This window comes from Mustela nivalis (assembly GCF_964662115.1).
Source record: "Mustela nivalis genome assembly, chromosome: 2".
NCBI lineage: Eukaryota > Metazoa > Chordata > Mammalia > Carnivora > Mustelidae > Mustela > Mustela nivalis.
This window is the reverse complement of record NC_139021.1, coordinates 34,982,850-35,001,256: the sequence shown is the minus strand read 5'-3', so window position 1 is coordinate 35,001,256 and position 18,407 is coordinate 34,982,850. Positions and strand designations below refer to the sequence as shown.

General features: G+C 40.2%; 1 protein-coding gene across 4 annotated transcripts in view; it reads left to right on the top strand.

Annotated features, from left to right (window-relative positions):
- GRHL2 (grainyhead like transcription factor 2) overlaps nt 1-18,407 on the top strand; it is a 162,281-nt gene that overhangs the window by 54,844 nt on the left and 89,030 nt on the right. For all 4 annotated transcript variants that reach the window (XM_082722745.1, XM_082722743.1, XM_082722742.1 and 1 more), the window contains exons 4-6: nt 3,484-3,877; nt 14,760-14,815; nt 17,910-18,066. In XM_082722745.1, the coding sequence (XP_082578871.1) occupies nt 3,484-3,877; nt 14,760-14,815; nt 17,910-18,066 (607 nt within the window). The remainder of the gene's footprint in view (nt 1-3,483; nt 3,878-14,759; nt 14,816-17,909; nt 18,067-18,407) is intronic.

Sequence of the window (18,407 nt, the reverse complement as noted above, 5' to 3'; positions counted from 1 at the left end):
AAATACACCCTCAGCAAAGATACAGGCTGTCTGCTTCTGATTTGCAGTTGCAAAGGGATCTTCTAATGCTCCACACTGTCTTGGGGCCCTAGGCCCTAGTTGGTAGCAGAGATGACAGGGAGAAAGAGCCTGACACTCTTCAGGTCCTGTGACTTGCCCTCCATTTAGCCACCATTTATTAAGCTGAGCATGTGCTGTCTGCTAACTCATATATTAGTAATCATAGAAGGGTCAGGGGGAAACATATTTAAGATATGTGCTCTGTCTGTGTCATAATGGACAAAAGAGACCATTATTTTTTGTTGAAGTTTCTTTTAGGACAACATGAAAGAGCCCCCCATTATATTTTAAGGGTTATTGTTGTGATTACAGTGGCACACCTTCAAAAACACTGGCAGTGAGGTGTAGACACAACCACCACGTATAGACTAATTTTGACTGAGTAGACTTCTGGTTGAGTGTAATTTGCAAGGCTCTCATTTGATCTGCTGTGTATTCATGAATGATGGTGCCTTGTGCCAGCAAGCTATCATCACAACTGACTGTATAAAGAAGTTGGTGCTTGGAAAAATAACTGAAAATCTCAATGGCGTGATGGAGATTTTTAAAAAAAATTATATTTAATGCACCGTTCTTAGTGTTGCATTTCTTTCTCATGTTGCAATATTTGGTTCAATCTAAAATAATATTGCAGATGAGTCAGTAGCTCCCAATAATTCTTACCTTGTTCTAATTATCCATTTTTTGGATGTCTCTCTGAGGTTTTTTAGCGCTAAAACTGCTGCTCTTCCACAGAGGTGGGTGCACACGTTCCAGAAGGGCGCTATATCTCATATTCCTTCTTCACATGGTACAGATGAGTGGACTAGGTTTACACAACTCTGTAGTTCACTTAGGTTTGTTCACAAAAATGCCCGAAATATTTTGACTTGAGTTTCTTGTTTAGAGTTTATGTGTTTTGCATGAATTAAAAGATTTGGCCTGAAATGGATTCCAACTGTAGAGGAGTTGGTTAACTTTGAGTATTTTGGCAATGGGAGTAAGTCTGTGCTTGTGCAAAGTCCAGAGGAGTGGAAACTGGACACTTGCTTTGGGAGCTAATCAATATAGACCAGCTCCTCTTACATCCAACAGGACATTATCCACAAGTATTAATAGTTAATCCTCCACAAGAGAGTTTGGGGTAAAATGAGTTTGGGAAATTCTGGGTTATAAATTAAACAGGTGAAGGAATGCCTGGGGGCCTTGACTGTGTTCATGATGTTTGTGGCTCACACAGGCTTGTTTTGTTATGGCAATTTAAAAAAAAATACTGATTTTATCACAGACTCCTTTCTTTGAGGAACACCTATTAACATTCCATGCAGTGTTCTAAACAATGGAACTTAGGAAATGCTGACATAAATGGGTGGTCTGGGTTTGGCATCATCTAGCTAACTGGACTCAGATTAAACATAATTTCCAAATTTTCGCTGTGTCTCATATACAGAGTCACTGTACTGCTAGGACCATGAAAGCAGGTTATTATTTAAAGCAGAATGATTGTAGGTTTGTGGTTTTATTCTTTAAAGGATTTCTTTCTAGAATGATTTCTACAGATTTGTGATAGACTCCCAAGAAGTTTAGGTATTTTTCTGTTGGCTTTATTCATGTGAAACCATTCTTTCCTCAAGCTTCATTCACTTTGAGGTTTTGTCTGAGAAATCAAAGCTAGAAATACATACATAGTCCTGCTTGAGACTTAGGCAAGCTCAGAGGAGCTAGGAGAGCTTAAGTTTGGGAAGAACCAATTTTAGTCAAATATTTCTGTCTCTGTGAGAGATGCTAGTTAGCCCCAGAAAGATCATGCTAGTGTAAATAAAAGGTGGGGGTGGGGGGTGGGACAACAAAACCCCAAACAACAGACATTGGGGGCAGGGCTCCACATAAAATGTGTATTTCTTTTTGTCCATATCATTCAGAATAATCCATATATAAGTGAGAGGTGACCCCAAATTTAACTGTCCACAGGGACTCTGCTAGTAAAATCATGGTGCTATTAACCATACTCTTCCATTGACTAATTTCTCTTTGCTTCTTCTCTCTCCCAGAATCCTATAGTAGAAATGGAAAGTATTGTCTCCCAGTCCGGTGAGAATTAATTTTCCAAACCCTGTCCTTTCTCTTTGTACCAGCCAGGAGGTCTGAGATCTGAGAGATCTTGTTTTACATAAGCCCAGTTACACCACTCCCTCAAGCCCCAAAAGTAATTCAGTGCTAAGGATATTGGTGAGCTCATGTTGTTTTTCAGTTTAGTGAAAATATATTAATGATAAATTCTCATTGCCTTTTTTTCTTAGAAGGAGTTTAACCCACAGAACAGTGTAAAATATTCTTCCCATTGACCCCCTTCAAATTATTGTCTCACTCCCACCTTTTTCAAAAAGCTGTTTCCTTGGAAAGTTTTCAGACACAGGGCGCCTAGGTGGCTCAGTGGGTTAAGCCTCTGCCTTCGGCTCAGGTCATGATATCGAGGTCCTGGGATCGAGCCCCACATTGGGCTCTCTGCTCAGCAGGGAGCCTGCTTCTCCCTCTCTCTCTGCCTACTTGCAATCTCTCTGTCAAATAAATAAATAAAATCTTAAAAAAAAAAAAAAGAAGAAGTTTTCAGACACATCCAGGAGTAAAGAGAACAGTATAATGAACCCCCAAATACCTGTCCAGTTCTGTAGGTTCAGCAGTGTTAACTTTTTGTTATACCTCCTTAATCTCTACCTTTTCTCTCTTTGCCTTCTTTTTTCCTTATTGTAGTCATCTTTAAAATAAGTTCCTGATATCCTATCATTTCATCTGTAACTCATCTCCTTTGTATCTGTAAATAAAAAGGAAGTTTATCACCGAATCTCAAAATCATTATCACACCTAACTAAATGAACAATGCTTCCTTAATATTACCTAATTCCCTGTCCATATTCAATTGCCTCAAAGATCCTATTGTCTTATAAATGCCTCTTTGGTTTTTCAGACCAGGATCCAGACAAGATCTACTCATCCTATTTGATTGTTATGTCTTTCAAATCTTTTAATCTAGAACAAGCTTCCCACCCTCCTTTCTTTTTTTCATGCCTCTAACTTATTGAAGAAACCAGGTCAGTAAGATGTGCTACATTCTGTTTGTATGATTGTTTCCTTTTGATGTTGTTTAAGTCATCTCTTCCAGTCTTCTGTATTTCCTGAGAGCTGGGAGTTAGATATGAAGGCTTGCTAAATTTAGGGTCTTCACCCCCCCCACCCCCCCACCAGTTGCACTTCACAGGTGGGCTGATTGCATGGTACTGGGAAACACATGTCCTACTTCCCTTGTAAAGTTCACCATCAACTTTTCCCCTGATGGCTTTAGTGTCCACTGATGATTGCTTGCATCAGTTATTTTATTAGGAGTTGCAGGTTGGTGACTTTTCTAATTCTGTTATTTTGTGTGGGGGGATGGGTTTCAATATGCAGAAACTGTCTTGGCACCAATGAAGCCCAGAGTAATTTGAGTGGAGGAGAAAACCGAGTGCAGGTCCTAAAGACTGTCCCAGTGAATCTTTCCCTAAATCAAGACCACCTGGAGAATTCGAAGCGGGAACCGTACAGCACGAACATCTCCGAGAGCCCAGCCATCATTCCTGTATCAGGAATCACAGTGGTGAAAGCTGAAGATTTTACACCAGTTTTCATGGCCCCACCCGTGCACTATCCCCGGGGAGACGGCGAGGAGCAACGTGTGGTTATCTTTGAACAGACTCAGTATGGTGTGCCCTCCATGGCCAGCCACAGCGCCTACCTCAAGGATGACCAGCGCAGCACCCCGGACAGCACTTACAGCGAGAGCTTCAAGGATGGAACCACAGAGGTGAGTCCTAGCTCAGTCATCTGCAGCCAGGACCTAAACCCAGAAACCCCAGCTCGGTTTGATTCTGTTTGCTTGTTAAGTGGGATGAATTAACTAAACTGGGGGGCAGCTGGGTGGTTCAGTGGGTTGAGCCTCTGCCTTTGGCTCAGGTCATGATCCCAGGGTCCTGGGATCAAGCCCTGCATCAGGGTCTCTGCTCAGCGGGAAAACTGTTTCCTTCCCCTCTCCCCCACCCCCTGCCTGCATCTCTGCCTACTTGTGATCTCTGTCTGTCAAATAAATAAGTAAGACCTAAAAAAAAAAATTAATTAAACTGGGAGCATTGGGTTTAAAAAAAAATGTAACTGTATCTTTATAAAAAGGTTTTAATAAATCTTTGGTTTGGGTGTGTGGAGGACTATTTCTATTCTTCTTGACCCTTGGGTGCCTTGGTGTCTTAGTGAGTTAAATATCCGACTCTTTATTTTGGCCCCTCATTGTCTCAGGGTTTTGAGATTAATCCACGCTGGGCGTGGATCCTGTGTGAGATTCTCTCCTCCTTCTGCCCATACCCTGACCCCACTTGTGTGCTCTGTCTTTATCTCTCCAAAAAGAAAAGAAAATAAAACAATTTTTGATCCTTAAATGACATTTCTTTTAGTTTTAGTCTTAAATATTTATGAGAAATAAAGAGCTGTTTGTGTGGAAACTTGCTACTTTGTAACGTTTTCGCTCTGAACTCTTCTAGTTTGTAACTTTTCAAATGGTAGCTAAAGATGTTGCCTGTGTAATTTTTGAAACAATGTAACTCTTTAAGATCTACAGTGGATTCTCAAGAAAGAATGTTTACTATTAATACACTTGATTTTAGCCAAAAGGCCAAACAAGCAATGAGAATTTGTACTATTAATAACCAATTGTTATATGTATGTACATTTTATACTTTACAGGTAGAGATCTGGTATTCTTTTCATGTACCTGTAGGACTTACACAAACAAGGTTCTTGGATTGCTTGTTTATTTATTTTTTTAATTTAAAAAAATTTTAAAAAGTTTTATTTATTTACTTTAAAGAGAGCAGAGAAGGACAGAGGGTGAGAATCTCAAGTAGATTCCATGCTCGCTTGATCACACAACCCTGAGATCATGACCTCAGCTGAAACCTAGGGTTGGACACTTGAACAACTGAGCACCCAGGAACCCCTTGCTCATTTGTTGTAAATTCACAAGTTTTAAGTGAAGTTTGAATATTTCGGTAATTGTATACAATGTCAGAATCAATAGAAATTTCCTTCACCCTGAAAGTTTTCTTTTTCTTTCTTTTTTTTTTAAATAATCCATCCGGGTGAAATTTTATTTTTTTTAAGATTTTATTTATTTGACAGAGAGAGAGAGATCACAAGTAGGCAGAGAGGCAGGCAGAGAGAGAGTGGGAAGCAGGCACCTTGCTGAGCAGAGAGCAGAGAGCAGCAGCACCTTGCTGATCAAGCCAATGTGGGGCTTGATCCCAGGACCCTGAGATCATGACTTGAGCAGAAGGCAGAGGCTTAACTCACTGAGCCACCCAGGCGCCCCAACCCCCTCTGAAAGTTTTCTTGAGCTCCTTGCATTTGGAACCTCCTCTCTTGCTCTGGGCAAGCACTGATTTGCCCTCTGTCTGTAGTTTCACTTTTACTTTCACTTTTTGAGATTCTGTTTTGTTACTTGTATGAAAAGATTGTATTATTGACTTGCTAAATAATTTAGTATGCCATGGTAAGCATATATCACAATTTGTTGATTTGTTTACCAGTTAATGGACAGATTTGGCTGCTTCTTGTTTGGGCTCTTTTGAATAATGCTCTTGAGAACTTTCACATGTATGCTTTCATGTGGACATGTGCTTTTGTTTCCTGGTTAAATACCGAGGACTGGAATTGCTAAGTCATGTGGTCAGTGTGTGTCTAACTGTATATGATACTGCAGTACAGTGTTTCAGGGTTGCTGTGCCATTTTCCTTCCCACTAGCAGGATGTGAGGGTTTCTGGTTTTCTCATCCTTTCCCAAACTTGGGGCTGTCAGTCTCTTTAACAGGAGCTATTTTAGTGCATATGTGATGGTGTCTTCTTGTGGTTTGAATTTGCTTTTCTTCCATGCATAGTGATGTTGAACATCATTTCATGTTTCATAATTGGCCATTCTTAAAACTTTTGTGAAATGTCTCTTGAAATATTTTGCCCAATTTTTAAATTGGGTTATCTGTCTTTTTTAATTAAGTTGTTAAGGGCTTCTTAAAAATACCGTGAAGTCGGTAGCTTTTTTGTTTTTTTAACTATGTCTTTCAAAGAGAATCCGTATTTAATCTTGATGAAGTATGCTTAATCAGTTTTTTCTTTTATAGTTGATGATTTTGATGTAAAGTCTTGGTTCAACAAGATGGGATCGGGAGGGAGACAAATGATGAGAGACTCTTAATCTCATGAAACAAACTGAGGGTTGCCAGGGGGAGGGGGTTATGGAGAGGGTGGTGGGATTATGGACATTGGGGAGGGTATGTGCTATGGTGAGTGCTGTGAGGTGTGTAAGCCTGACAGACCTGTACCCCTGGGGAAAATAATACATTATATGTTAACTTTAAAAAATTAATTAAAAAAAAAAAAAAGAAGTCTTGGTCCAACCCAATGTCACAAAGATTTTCTCTTGTTTTTTCCCCCTAGGCTTTTAATAGTTTTACCTCCTCCATATAGATTTCTGATCCAGCTTGAGCTAACTTTTGTAATGGCGTAAGGGAAAGGTAGAGATCCGTATTTTATTTTATTTTATTTTATTTTTTTGGTCATATCTATATCCAATTGCATCAACCCCACTTGTTCAAAGGATAGTCTTGTCTCCATTTAGTTGCCTTGGGATCTTTGTAGAACTGGTGTAATCATGGATTAATTCTCCAATTTTTGACACAGAATATTTAATGCATTTTTTAATTGGATCAGGTCAGCTTCTTCGTCAGTTAGGAGTAGTGCCTCTGTATTTGCGATAATGGTCATTGGCTTCCCATTGTTCTGTCCACCCAGGACAAGAAAAGACAATGGCAAAAGGCAAAACTTGTGGATTCTAATTTCCTAAAGAGGAGTTAGTGTGGTGGCAGCTTGCCAAACACCTGCAGCCTGCTGCCCTCTTAGTTGCCACTGGACAAAATGCAGCCACCAGAGCTTGAGATTGCATCCCAAATAATAAAATTTAAAAATCATAAACATTTAGTGACCCGACTTACTGTAGGCTGGACATCATCCTGAGTGAAATGTACTCATTTCATCCTCACAAAACCCCTATGAGGTATGTACTATTTCTGTCATTTCTATTTTCCAAATGAGGAAACTGAGGCAGAGAGAGCCTGCCAGTACCCATGGTCATTCTGCAGTAAGTGGCAGAGATGAGACTCATCACAAGCTCTCAGGCTCCAGGACCAATATCCTTCCCCATTATCTCTACACTCTCAAGAAGACCATGCAGGGTCTTCTAATCCTCAGTAGCTCTGTTCCTAAACACAGTGAGTGATTCACCCAAACATTCTTTTTTTTTTTTTTTTTTTTTTTTTTTAAAACTGAGTGCCCTTTATCAGTGTCATTAGATGCTTCTTCATCTTTCACATGGGCAGAAGAAGAGCAAAGGGACTGTCTCTCTGCAGTGTTGGCGGAGAGTTAGGTAGACAAGCTGCTCTGGCAGCCCTTCTTCTCCTGACTCTAGCCATTCCTGAGTTTCTGCTGTCTTCTCTGAAATTGGGGAAAGGCAGAGTGAGACAAGATAAATTCTTAGCCCTTAAGAGGGTGCCTCATTTCTTGAGTTCTGGTAACTTTATAATCAGACTTTCAATGTCCTTGTCATAAAAATGTTGTCTTAAACTTAGCTTCCTGGGCCATATTGCTGGAAATAGTTAATAGTTAATTGTTCGAGTGCTTCTGTAGGAAAAGCACCTTACTCCCCTTGGGAATGTCAGATGCATGCTTTTTCACTAAAAGTCAGCCACTGATGTTTTTCTTACCAGGTGTGGAAATAGTTCATTAGTCACAGAAGAGCCCATGGATGTGGGCCCAATGTCAGCAGAACCATCATGCTGTTTGGGGAATGTGTTATCAGTTGTGTTTGTGTTGTAGATAAGGAGGCTTATGAAAGGAAACGATTGTATTTTGGGTTTTATTTGGAAGTAGATGAGAAAGTAACTTACCAGAAACTCTGTGGATACTGTTCTCACTAAATTTGGCTTAGCTGTCCTCCTAGCCTTGGAAATCAGTGTTTATGTTGCATATTGTATTCAAATCGGACATAAATTAAATGGAACGATCTTCAGTCGTGGCCATTATTAACTGGTTATAAGATTAGGTGAGCTCAGAGTAATTTCAGCAAGTAAATTTCATTAAAAAATTTTGTCTAAAATCTAGCCCTTTTTTTAGGCAAACTATTAAAATGCCTAGGATTCTTGTTGAATTAGCAAATTACCCTTTTTAAAAAAAAATTATTTGAGAGAGAAAGAGAGCACAAATGAGGGGAGGGGCAGAGGGAGAAAAGCAGATCCCCTGTTGAGTGCAGAGATGCAGGGCTCCATCCCATGACCAGAGACTGTGACCGGAGCCCAAATCAAAAGCTGGACATCCAAATGACTGGGCCACCCTGGTGCCCCAGCAAATTTCATTTCTTATCAGAGACAGATTCTTCTATATGTGTATGTATGTGGGTATCAGAGAAGGGAGCAATTTGGCTCAACTCAGGCTTCTTGTTTGTTTTGTTTTGTTTTTAAGATTTTACTTATTTATTTGACAGAGAGAGAAAAAGGGACAGCACAAGCAGGGGGAGCAGCAGGCAGAGGGAGAGGGAGAAGCAGGCTCCCCACAGAAGGGAGCCCGAAGGAGGGCTTGATCCCAGAGCTCTGGGATCATGACCTGAGCAGAAGGCAGATGTATAACTGACTGAGACACCCACGTGCCCCTGAGCTGGAATTTTTTTTTTTTTTTTAAGACACTGGTCACATTGGGGCGCCTGGGTGGCTCAGTGGGTTAAGCCTCTGCTTTCGGCTCAGATCATGATCTCAGGGTCCTGGGATTGAGCCCTGTACGTGGCTCTCTGCTCAGCAGGGAGCCTACTTCCCCCTCCCTCTGCCTACCTCCCCGCCTGCTTGTGATCACTTTCTCCGTCTCAAATAAATACATAAAAGCTTAAAAAAAAAAAAAAAGTGGTAACATTAAGAAGTTCTTTAATGGATTGATTTTAGCTAATTTGATTCACATTTTATTGTACAGCTCCTTTATTATAACGTTTGGTAAATATTTACTTTTGCTGGTGTTGGGTGCTGTGCTAGATGTGGGAGTAGCGGACAAAAGGAAGGCTGCATTGACTTTTGTCCTTTGGAAGCTTACTATATGTCTATATTTGTGAAGAGAAATAATGATAGTTGTCACTTATTTTGTAGTACTGTGTGCCAGCCACTGTGGCTTCTGCATTTTATTTCTAATCCTTACTATAATTCCAAAAAGGTGTTATTGTTTCCATTTTACTGATGAAAAGGTAGAGAGGGGTTCAGAGAGGTTAAGAAACTTGCCAAAGGTCACATAGCTAATAAGCAAAGGAGTATTACTGATAATTACACATTAGGCAGGTATTAATACCTAGGATGTTATTAGGAAACATGTAAATCTTAAGGCACGGAAGGAAGAGATTTTATATAAAAATTATATTTATAGTTATAATAAGAATCAAAATAGAAGCAAGAATTTTCTTATCTGTACTATAATTTTGTGTCAGTTAACATTAGGCTATCTAGCTGTATGAATAAAAGAGCACCAAGATCTCAGTGATTTAATACACTAAAAGTTTATTTCTTGTTAATAATAATCTTGATACATGTCTGCAAATGATTTTTCTTATTAATGACTCAGAAATCCAGGTTCCCTCCATTTTTATGAAATTACCATTTCTATATGTGGCTTCTGGGTCACACCCGTGGAGAAGTACAGTCAGATGATTGCAGACTAACTTGTAAATACTTTGACGTAAAAGTGACATGTATCACTCTTGCTCATATGTCATTGGCTAGAACTAGTCACATGGTCTTAACTAGCTGCAAGAGGGCTGAGAAGTTTAGTCCTGCCATGTAGTCAGGCATGAGCAGAACTTTATATGGGCAAGCACCAGATATTTCTACCATGTATTTCGTAATTCAACGCCCTGCATGTTCCTTGGCAAATTAACATAGTTTGCAGAGAATCTTCAAATGAAAGCAAAGAATGATTATTTGTCATACTCAATAGACATATGATGGTTAGTCTGTTGATTTTATATTCATCTATAGACTGATACTGGAAGTTATCTTGAACTTAAGTCCTGTTCAGCATGATTAATTTTTAACTGGGAGTTCATTTACCCCCACACATTTAAATAGTAAAACCTTAATAAGAAAGATATGGCATATCACACACATATACACACACTGGAATAATACGCAATTGTAAAAAAGGATGCGATCTTGTCATTTGCAACAGTATAGATGGACCTAGGGAGTATTCTACTAAGTGAAATAAGTCAGAGAAAGACAAATGCCATATGATTTCACTCATATGTGGAATCTAAAAAACTGAACAAATGAATAAACAAAAAGCAGAATGAGACCTGTAAATACAGAGAACAAACTCTTGGTTGACAGACGAAAGAAGAGTGGGGAAATAGGCAAAATGGGTGGTACAGGCTTCCAGTTATGGAATGGGGATAGAAGGCACAGCATGAGGAATATAGTCAATGTCACTGTAGAAGCGTTGTGTGGTGACGGATGGTAGCTACACTTGTGGTGAGATAACAAAACAGAGAAGTTGACTCACTATGTTATAGAGCTGAAATTAATGTAACATTGTGTGTCAACTGTACTCACATGAAAAAAAAATTAAAGAATAAAATCTTAAAAATGTTGACTCGAGTACTAAATTGGAACATAGCTTCCCTTGTGATTAATGCCCTTGATTTTACTATGCTTATAGTGCATATGGTGCCATCGGACTTCTATCATTTTATTACGTCAGTTTGTTTTTGCATCAAGCAAAATCTTGGGAAATCCTTAGCATATACATTTTATACTTTAGGTGATTGAGATTTCTCTCTGTGCAGTGAAATTTGATGAGATCGGATGACCCATTGGTCAGAGTCATAGTAGTTCTCTTCCCACCTCAGGAATAAAATGGCTGTGGAAGCCCCATATGTTAAGGCTGGTACCTTGCACCACCATTTGATAACTTGATCACTCTTTCTTTTTAATGATGCTCTTGGCTTCATATCCACACTTCAGTTATCATGTGTATTCTAAAGACTTTCAATTTTTTTTGAATTTATTTATTTTTAAAGATTTTATTTGAGAGAGAGAGAGAGATAACACGAGCAGGGGAGAGGTCGAGGGAGAAGCAGACTTCTTGCTGAGCAGGGAGCCCGATGCAGAACTCAGTCTCAGGACCCCAAGATCATGACCCGAACCAAAAACGGTTGCTTAACCATCTGAGCCACCCAGGTGCCCAACGACTTTCAAATTTTTTCTCCAGCCTAGTTACGTCCTCTTTGCTCCAAACCTTTATATCCAACTGTGTATGACTCTCCACCCATTCCAGATCTGATTTACAATCTTTCCTTGTGTTCTCCACCTTAGTGGGTACCATCACCATCCTGGTTTAAGAAACCAGGATATTTTCTTGATAGTTTGCTCTCCCCTCATCCTCCAATATCAATTCTGTCAGATTTACTTTCTTTCTTTTTTTTCAGATTTACTTTCTAAATATCTCTCAGATCCATCCATTTGTCTCTAATCTGCTTCTACCAAGTTGGCCCAATCTGTCATTATCTCTGGCCTATAACAATGCCTGCTTTTGTACACTGTACCAGGGATGGTGTTTTTGACATGCTTATCTGATTATGTCACCCCCTCCCCCCACTTAAATCCCATTGCTTTTGGGATTAAGATCTAAGTCCTTAACCAGTATACAAAGCATTGTGTATGCTGCTTCCCATTTTCCTTTCCCACCTCATCTTGTACCTCTTTCCCCCTTTTGCTGTCTGCTGTGGGCTCCATTCAGTTCTGTGAACCTGATATACTTCCTCCTGCCTCAGGACATTTTGTGCATGCTGCTCCATATTCCAGAACTGTGCTGTATAATGCCATAGTTGCTAACTACATGTGGCGGTTAGAATTCAATAAAATCAAGAATTTAGTTTCTTAGTCCCACTAACTACCACAGTAAGTGCTTAGTATGACTAGGGGCTATCATACTGGACAATGAATATGCAGAACACTTCCATTTTTATGCAAAATTCTACTGGACAACACTGTTGTAGAATATTCTTTGCCAGCTCGCACAGCCTTCCTCCTGTGTAACTTTTTCAGGGAAGCCCTCCCTGTCCTCCCTTCAGTTCCTAGTAGAGTCAGTTTTCTTTGTGTCTAAAGTCTCCCAGCCAAAGACTACCATGAACACATCTGTAATCAGGATTACATTTATTTAGCCTGCTTTAGCAGGAGACCCTTAGGGACGACTCAGTAAGACAGAGATGGAAGGAGCTGAAGTGTTCAGGCTTATACTGGATAAGTGTTAGGAGGGATTCCAGAAATGACAACCAGCTCTGGACTGGATATGAGAAGACATTGAGGCAGCCCGGAAGCTGGGTAACCATTATTCAGGAAGTGAAATGAGCAAAGCAGGACTGAGGATGCCTTTGTCAGGAAAGCAGCAGCCACTCAGAAGGAAGACGTTACTCACTTTGTGTTTGTGTTCCTGTCTTCTGGGCTTCTGTTGGAAACACTCCTGTTCGCCTTGTCTGTGTGCCCCTGAAAATAGTGGTAGTCAGTGGGCCTGGTTTTTACTTTCTCAGTTGTGCTGTGCTCTCCTAGGGCTCTGTTGCTCTTCTCCAGAGTGCTTGCACAGAGTCTGTAACTTTCTGAATGAATGACTTTTTAAGTAATGTGTTTCTTCTCCTAGACCAGAAGCTTGATGAGAGCAGAGACCTCTTTTGGTTCACTTTGGTACCCATAGCACCTAGCACGCTGCCTGATACAAAATAGATGCTCAGTCTTTATTGGAAGAGTGTATGAATAAATAAATGAATGATAAGACCTAAAAAAATTGGTGGCTGATCAAAGTCATGGAATCAGAAAATCCCGGATTTTCTGACAGTTGAAGAATCATTTGTCTTTTTACAGTAGATTCTTAGCAGATGTCCCTTCCTCCCACCCAAGAAAAACACTAGAACTCTAATTTAAAATTTAAATATAACATTCTAATACTGCCTGATATCTCAAGTCCTTTCAGGGTAGTCATTAAAATATATGTTATCATACCTTCTTTACTATCATTTTTCTCAGTCCAAAAGAAGAAAGGTATGGATGCATTATATCAAATCACAGTCAGGTATAGTGGTGTTGGCTGTCTGCCTGGGTTTTGGCATCCTACAAATTATATTAAAAGGTTTCCAAGAAGTTGGTCACTGTAACTGGAATGACCCAAACACTTTGACTGTAATTCTCAGTACTAAATCACAGAGAGCCAGATAACCTCTTAATGTGGTCAGGTCTCATGAAGGATTGTGATATTTTCCAGGTGGAATAACTTTATTTTTTTAAATTATAAAGACAGTATAAAAGAATTCAGGATAAAATTTTGAGCTTGAAGGGCACCTGGGTGGCTCAGTTGGTTAAGCCACTGCCTTTGGCTCAGGTCATGATCCCGGAGTCCCGCATTGGGCTCCCAGCTCTGTGGGGCGTCTGCTTCTCCTCTGACCTTTTCCCCTCTCATGCGTTCTCTTTCTCTCTCTCTCTCTCTCCCTCTCTCTCACATAAATAAATAAATAAAATCTTTAAAGAAAAATTTTAAGCTTGAAAAAGCAATATCCACATTGGTAGCATGTCTGCTATTTTTAGTTTTTCAGGTTCTTGTCCAAATGCAGTCATGTTTATTAGAGTAAGATTTTAGATTTTCTCTTCCTTTCAAGTCTCTTTGAATCTGAGCAGTTGTGGTATATCACACCTTCTTATACCGCCTGGGGGATTAGAACCATTGAATTTATAAATTCACTATGTCATAGTGGGCAAGCCTACCCTTAGGCTTCAGAATTCTGTGGCCTGGACAATAGATTCACCGAGGGCCATGTTTACTAGTACTGGTGCACTGTGTGTTGTTACGGGTTTATTGCATGTTCCTTCAAAGAAAACCTTGGAAGTGCATCTCCTCTATCTTTTCCTTAAATGCCCTTCTCATCATGCTACCCTCCTACTCCAAAATTTCCTAATTCTTAACTGTACTAAGTGTAAATACCTTTTCATTGATCAGCCCTGACCAATAGAACTTTCTGCATTTTACAGATGGGGTAAATATGGCCCTTGTCTCAGTTTATACAGGTAGCAGGTAAAAGAGTCATAACTTGACACTGGACGGTTCTGCACTAGAAACTATGCCCCTAACCACACTCTGAATACCACCCTGTGTTGTGTATGCTGTGTCGACTCTCTGTAATCAGTGTTCCATTAACTCAGAATTTGTGATTTTTGGGAATGAGTGTTGGAGATAGTAGAAAATGGAAGAGATGTTTTATGTGTTTGAAGAAACAGGTTCCAGTACCTGCAGACACTTTTGAAACACCTGCAGGACATGTGAATATGGACATGTGAATAATATGCAAAGCACAAATGCCTCTTCTGTTGAGTGTAATTCTCAGTGTGCACCTGGGATATGCAAGTTCTATGCACAGATGGTTACTATTTTTGTTGTAGAAAACACAATACTAAAAAATATATTATCTTCCTTTCTGAAGTGAGGATAAAACAGTTTGGGCACATTTGTCACTTTCCTTCCTGTTTTTGCATTGATGACTTACCTATTTGTTTTAATTTGATAACTTTTAAATTTTGCAGAAATTCCGGAGTGCTTCAGTTGGGGCCGAGGAGTACATGTATGACCAGACATCAAGGTAGGCTACCCGGAGGTGTCTCTAGAAACTCATGAACTGATAACACTTGAAATGTACCCCCAAGTTACACTTTTGGACCTTTGAAAGAAAAATCTTTTCTCTATACAGTGACTTCTAAATTACTGTTTCCAGTCTTGACCTGTAGTCTGAGGCCCACACCTTTTTTCTGTCCTTCTGTTGGTTAGATCGCTCTCCTTGGAATCCTTGGATCGCTCTCTGAATCTCAGACACATGGACCTCCAACACAGCATGTGAAAAAATGGAAACTCTTTGCCTTTCTTTTTCTTTTCTTTTCTTCCTTCCCCACTTCTTTCACATCTGTTCTGCTTTTATTTCCTGTTGTGGCTAATGGTGTCGTAATGCCAGCTACCCACTTGAGAAATGTCAAGATTTGCCTGACTTTCTGCTGTGCTTTCGTCACACTTGGCCAGGTGCTGAACATTCTGTTTTACCTGTCCTGTCCCTTGCAACTTTCTCTTGTTCATGTTCTGAACTGTTGTGATGTCACTTGATCTTCCCACCAACACCTTCCTTTCCCTTCTGTTCCACTGTACATACTTAGATACCCACTGTCATACTCTGTTGCCTTCCATGTACAACCAATGAGAGAGGTATGGGAATAAGATAGAACCTCTCCTTACAAGAGGCCCATAGACTTTTGGAGGGGACAGATGTAGTGATGGACAGTTGTAATACAGTTTGCTCAGTACTGCTACAGAGGTACATAAACAGAAAGCTGAGAGGACTTAAAGGTCTCTGTGTGTGTGTGGTGGCGGTGGTGGGGGGAACACAGCTTGCAGGGAGGGGCATTTGAACCAGCTGTTGAAGGATCGCGAGCAGGAGTTTTCCAGGGAAAGAAGATTAAGGACATTTTAGGCAGAGGGGCTAGATGATCAAAGACCTTGGTCATGAGCGGCGCTCATAGACAGGAGAGAATGGCAAGAAATGAATTGATCTCTCCCGTTTTACAAAGCTTATCAGTGATGTCACCATTTCAGACAGGATTAAACACAAATTCCTCAAGACGGTAGTCAGGGCCTTTACCTGCTAGTTCCTTTTTGCTTTCAACCATGGGTCCCACTGTATTTATTGCTTCTTTGCTTTTATGTGTGTGGCCCTCTTCTGTTCTCTCTGTTTCCACCTGAAGTCCTCCTAATCCTTCAGGGTCTTGCTCCAGCCTCAGGCTGCCCAGTCATCTCCCCAGATCACCCAAGTCAGAATTTCAGTGTGTGGTGAGGTGGGGAACATAGAATTCCAAATCACCTCTTCAAATGTGGAAATGCACATATAATTTGCATGCTATAAACCCCAATCACCCTGTAATCAGCTGTCAGGCTGGTGAAAAGAGCTTTGACCTACCAGTCACTTGACCTGCCTTCTCTTCCTGCTGCTGTCATTGTCCACTGGAGTGAGCAAGTTTCTCAGCCTCTCTTCACCTGTGACATGAGGAAGGTGGTTTTATTTCCTCTGTTATGGATAGGCTTGGGGAGGATGAACCCCCCCAAAATTATGTTCAAAACCACTTCTGTTCATATGTGCTTTTATCTGGAGAGAGGATTCACAGCTTTTCATGTTTGTTTGTTTGTTTGTTTATTCTTTTTTTTTTTTAATGCAGCCTGTGCCCTAGATAAGTTGCAGGCTGCTGATGTAGGTGATTCCTAATATCCTGTCCAGGTCTCAAATTTTATGATTCAGTGGCTGTTCTGAAATTGCTTTTTTCAGGCAAAATGACAGTGACGTTGGTTCTGTCTTGAATGGCTTATTTCCCAACCTGTTCTAAGATACATATTCTGGAATTTGCTTAGTTTCTCAGCTTACAATAAGGTTTTTATCATGAAAAGAGGAATATTATTGTGCTTTACAATTTCTTTCTCCTCATGAAAGCTATAAAGAATTAAACATGATAAGAGTCTTCCATAATCTTGTAAGCAGACCATTTTAAGAGGTGAACTTGGAGGCAGTTTTATACCTAGCCTTTCAAAGACACTGAAAACAAAGAGCTAATAAAATAGGCCCAGTGAAGAGCTTCTGATGATTAAAAAGTTTCATGAAGCATTGGTTATTGGATTATCACTAGGAGCCGTCCTGCACTATAGGAGAAATAAATATTTCTGAAAGAACATATTAAACTTTTTGTTTCTTTCGTTTTTAGAAGGATTGTGGTTCATACCTTTTATTTTAAATAATTGATATATTCCTCATGGCTGGGGAAAATCAGTATTTTTATTTTGTAAATGAAATAACATTTTCAAAATATTAAGGAAATTGTGTAGAGCAGGGATTTGCAAACTTTTTCTGCAATGGGTTACGTAGTGAATATTTTAGATTTGGCACATTATAGATCACAACTACTGAACCCTGCTGTTGTAATGTGGAAGTAACTGTAGACAAGCCCTAAATGAACGAGCATAGCTGTGTTCCGATAATAGAACACAGGGAGGTGTTTACAATAATACACAGCGAGCTGGATTTGGCCAGTGGAGCAAACCTTGTTTGCAGACTCCTGATTTGGAGCAGTAGCAACCCTTTCATGAGTCCTTTTGCTGTCTTAAAAACAGAAAACAGCAAAACCAACAGTCTCTGTTATGGAACTAGATTCTCAGTGATGAATATCTGAGTTTTAGACATTTTGAAATCTTTTGAAGTGGGATATCGCTGTTTGCAGCATCTTGGTGATACAAAAAGAGGGTTAAGTGTAGGTACGAATTGCACGAAAGCTTTCACACATTTGGCTTGCTGCTAGGACGAAAGTGGCAAATCCTATCAATTCTTAAGCCGCAGGCATTACTGATTGCCATCTAAGACCTAACAGGTTCTCCTGGCACAGCCTTGCATAATTGGACAGGCACCTCATGGACTTTCTCCCCTTCTAAACCATCTGGTTTATGAGCCACTATTAGAGATGTTGTATACATTGTATTACCAGTGACCTTTGGTTCCGGTCGCATCTCTTTTGCCATATGCTGTGTTTTTTCTCTGAAGTAGAGTAAATAGTGGTTCATATTCCTACAAAATGCTGTAAATGTGAAATTGATTAGGAAGGCAGAAATGTCCGAGCGAGTGAATCTGACCACTGTTTGCTTTCTGTTCACAGTGGCACATTTCAGTACACCCTGGAAGCCACCAAGTCGCTGCGTCAGAAGCAGGGGGAGGGCCCCATGACCTACCTCAACAAGGGACAGTTCTACGCCATAACGCTCAGCGAGACTGGAGACAACAAATGCTTCCGGCACCCGATCAGCAAAGTCCGGGTATGGGCCTCATGTCTCAAATAAAGAGCAGAGGGATCCCATGAAGGGAACTGCTACCTCGCAGTCTGGTGGAAGGGTGTGGAAAAAACTCCAAAATAAATAATTCTAGAACAAATATCAGAGAGTTGGAGCAGGAGAACTTACTGGCTTAAGTTTATCATTTTAATCAGTAACCAGTAAATGTCAGGGAGGGGACACGGTTGGGACATGCTTTCTGACCGTATCCAAGGAATTTTCCCAACTTCCTTCATTGCCTTTGTGCTACTTAGTTGTTGTTCTTGCTTTTAGTCAATTGATCTTAATTTTTCAAGCAAGGAGCTGTTAAGTCAGAGCTTATCTGT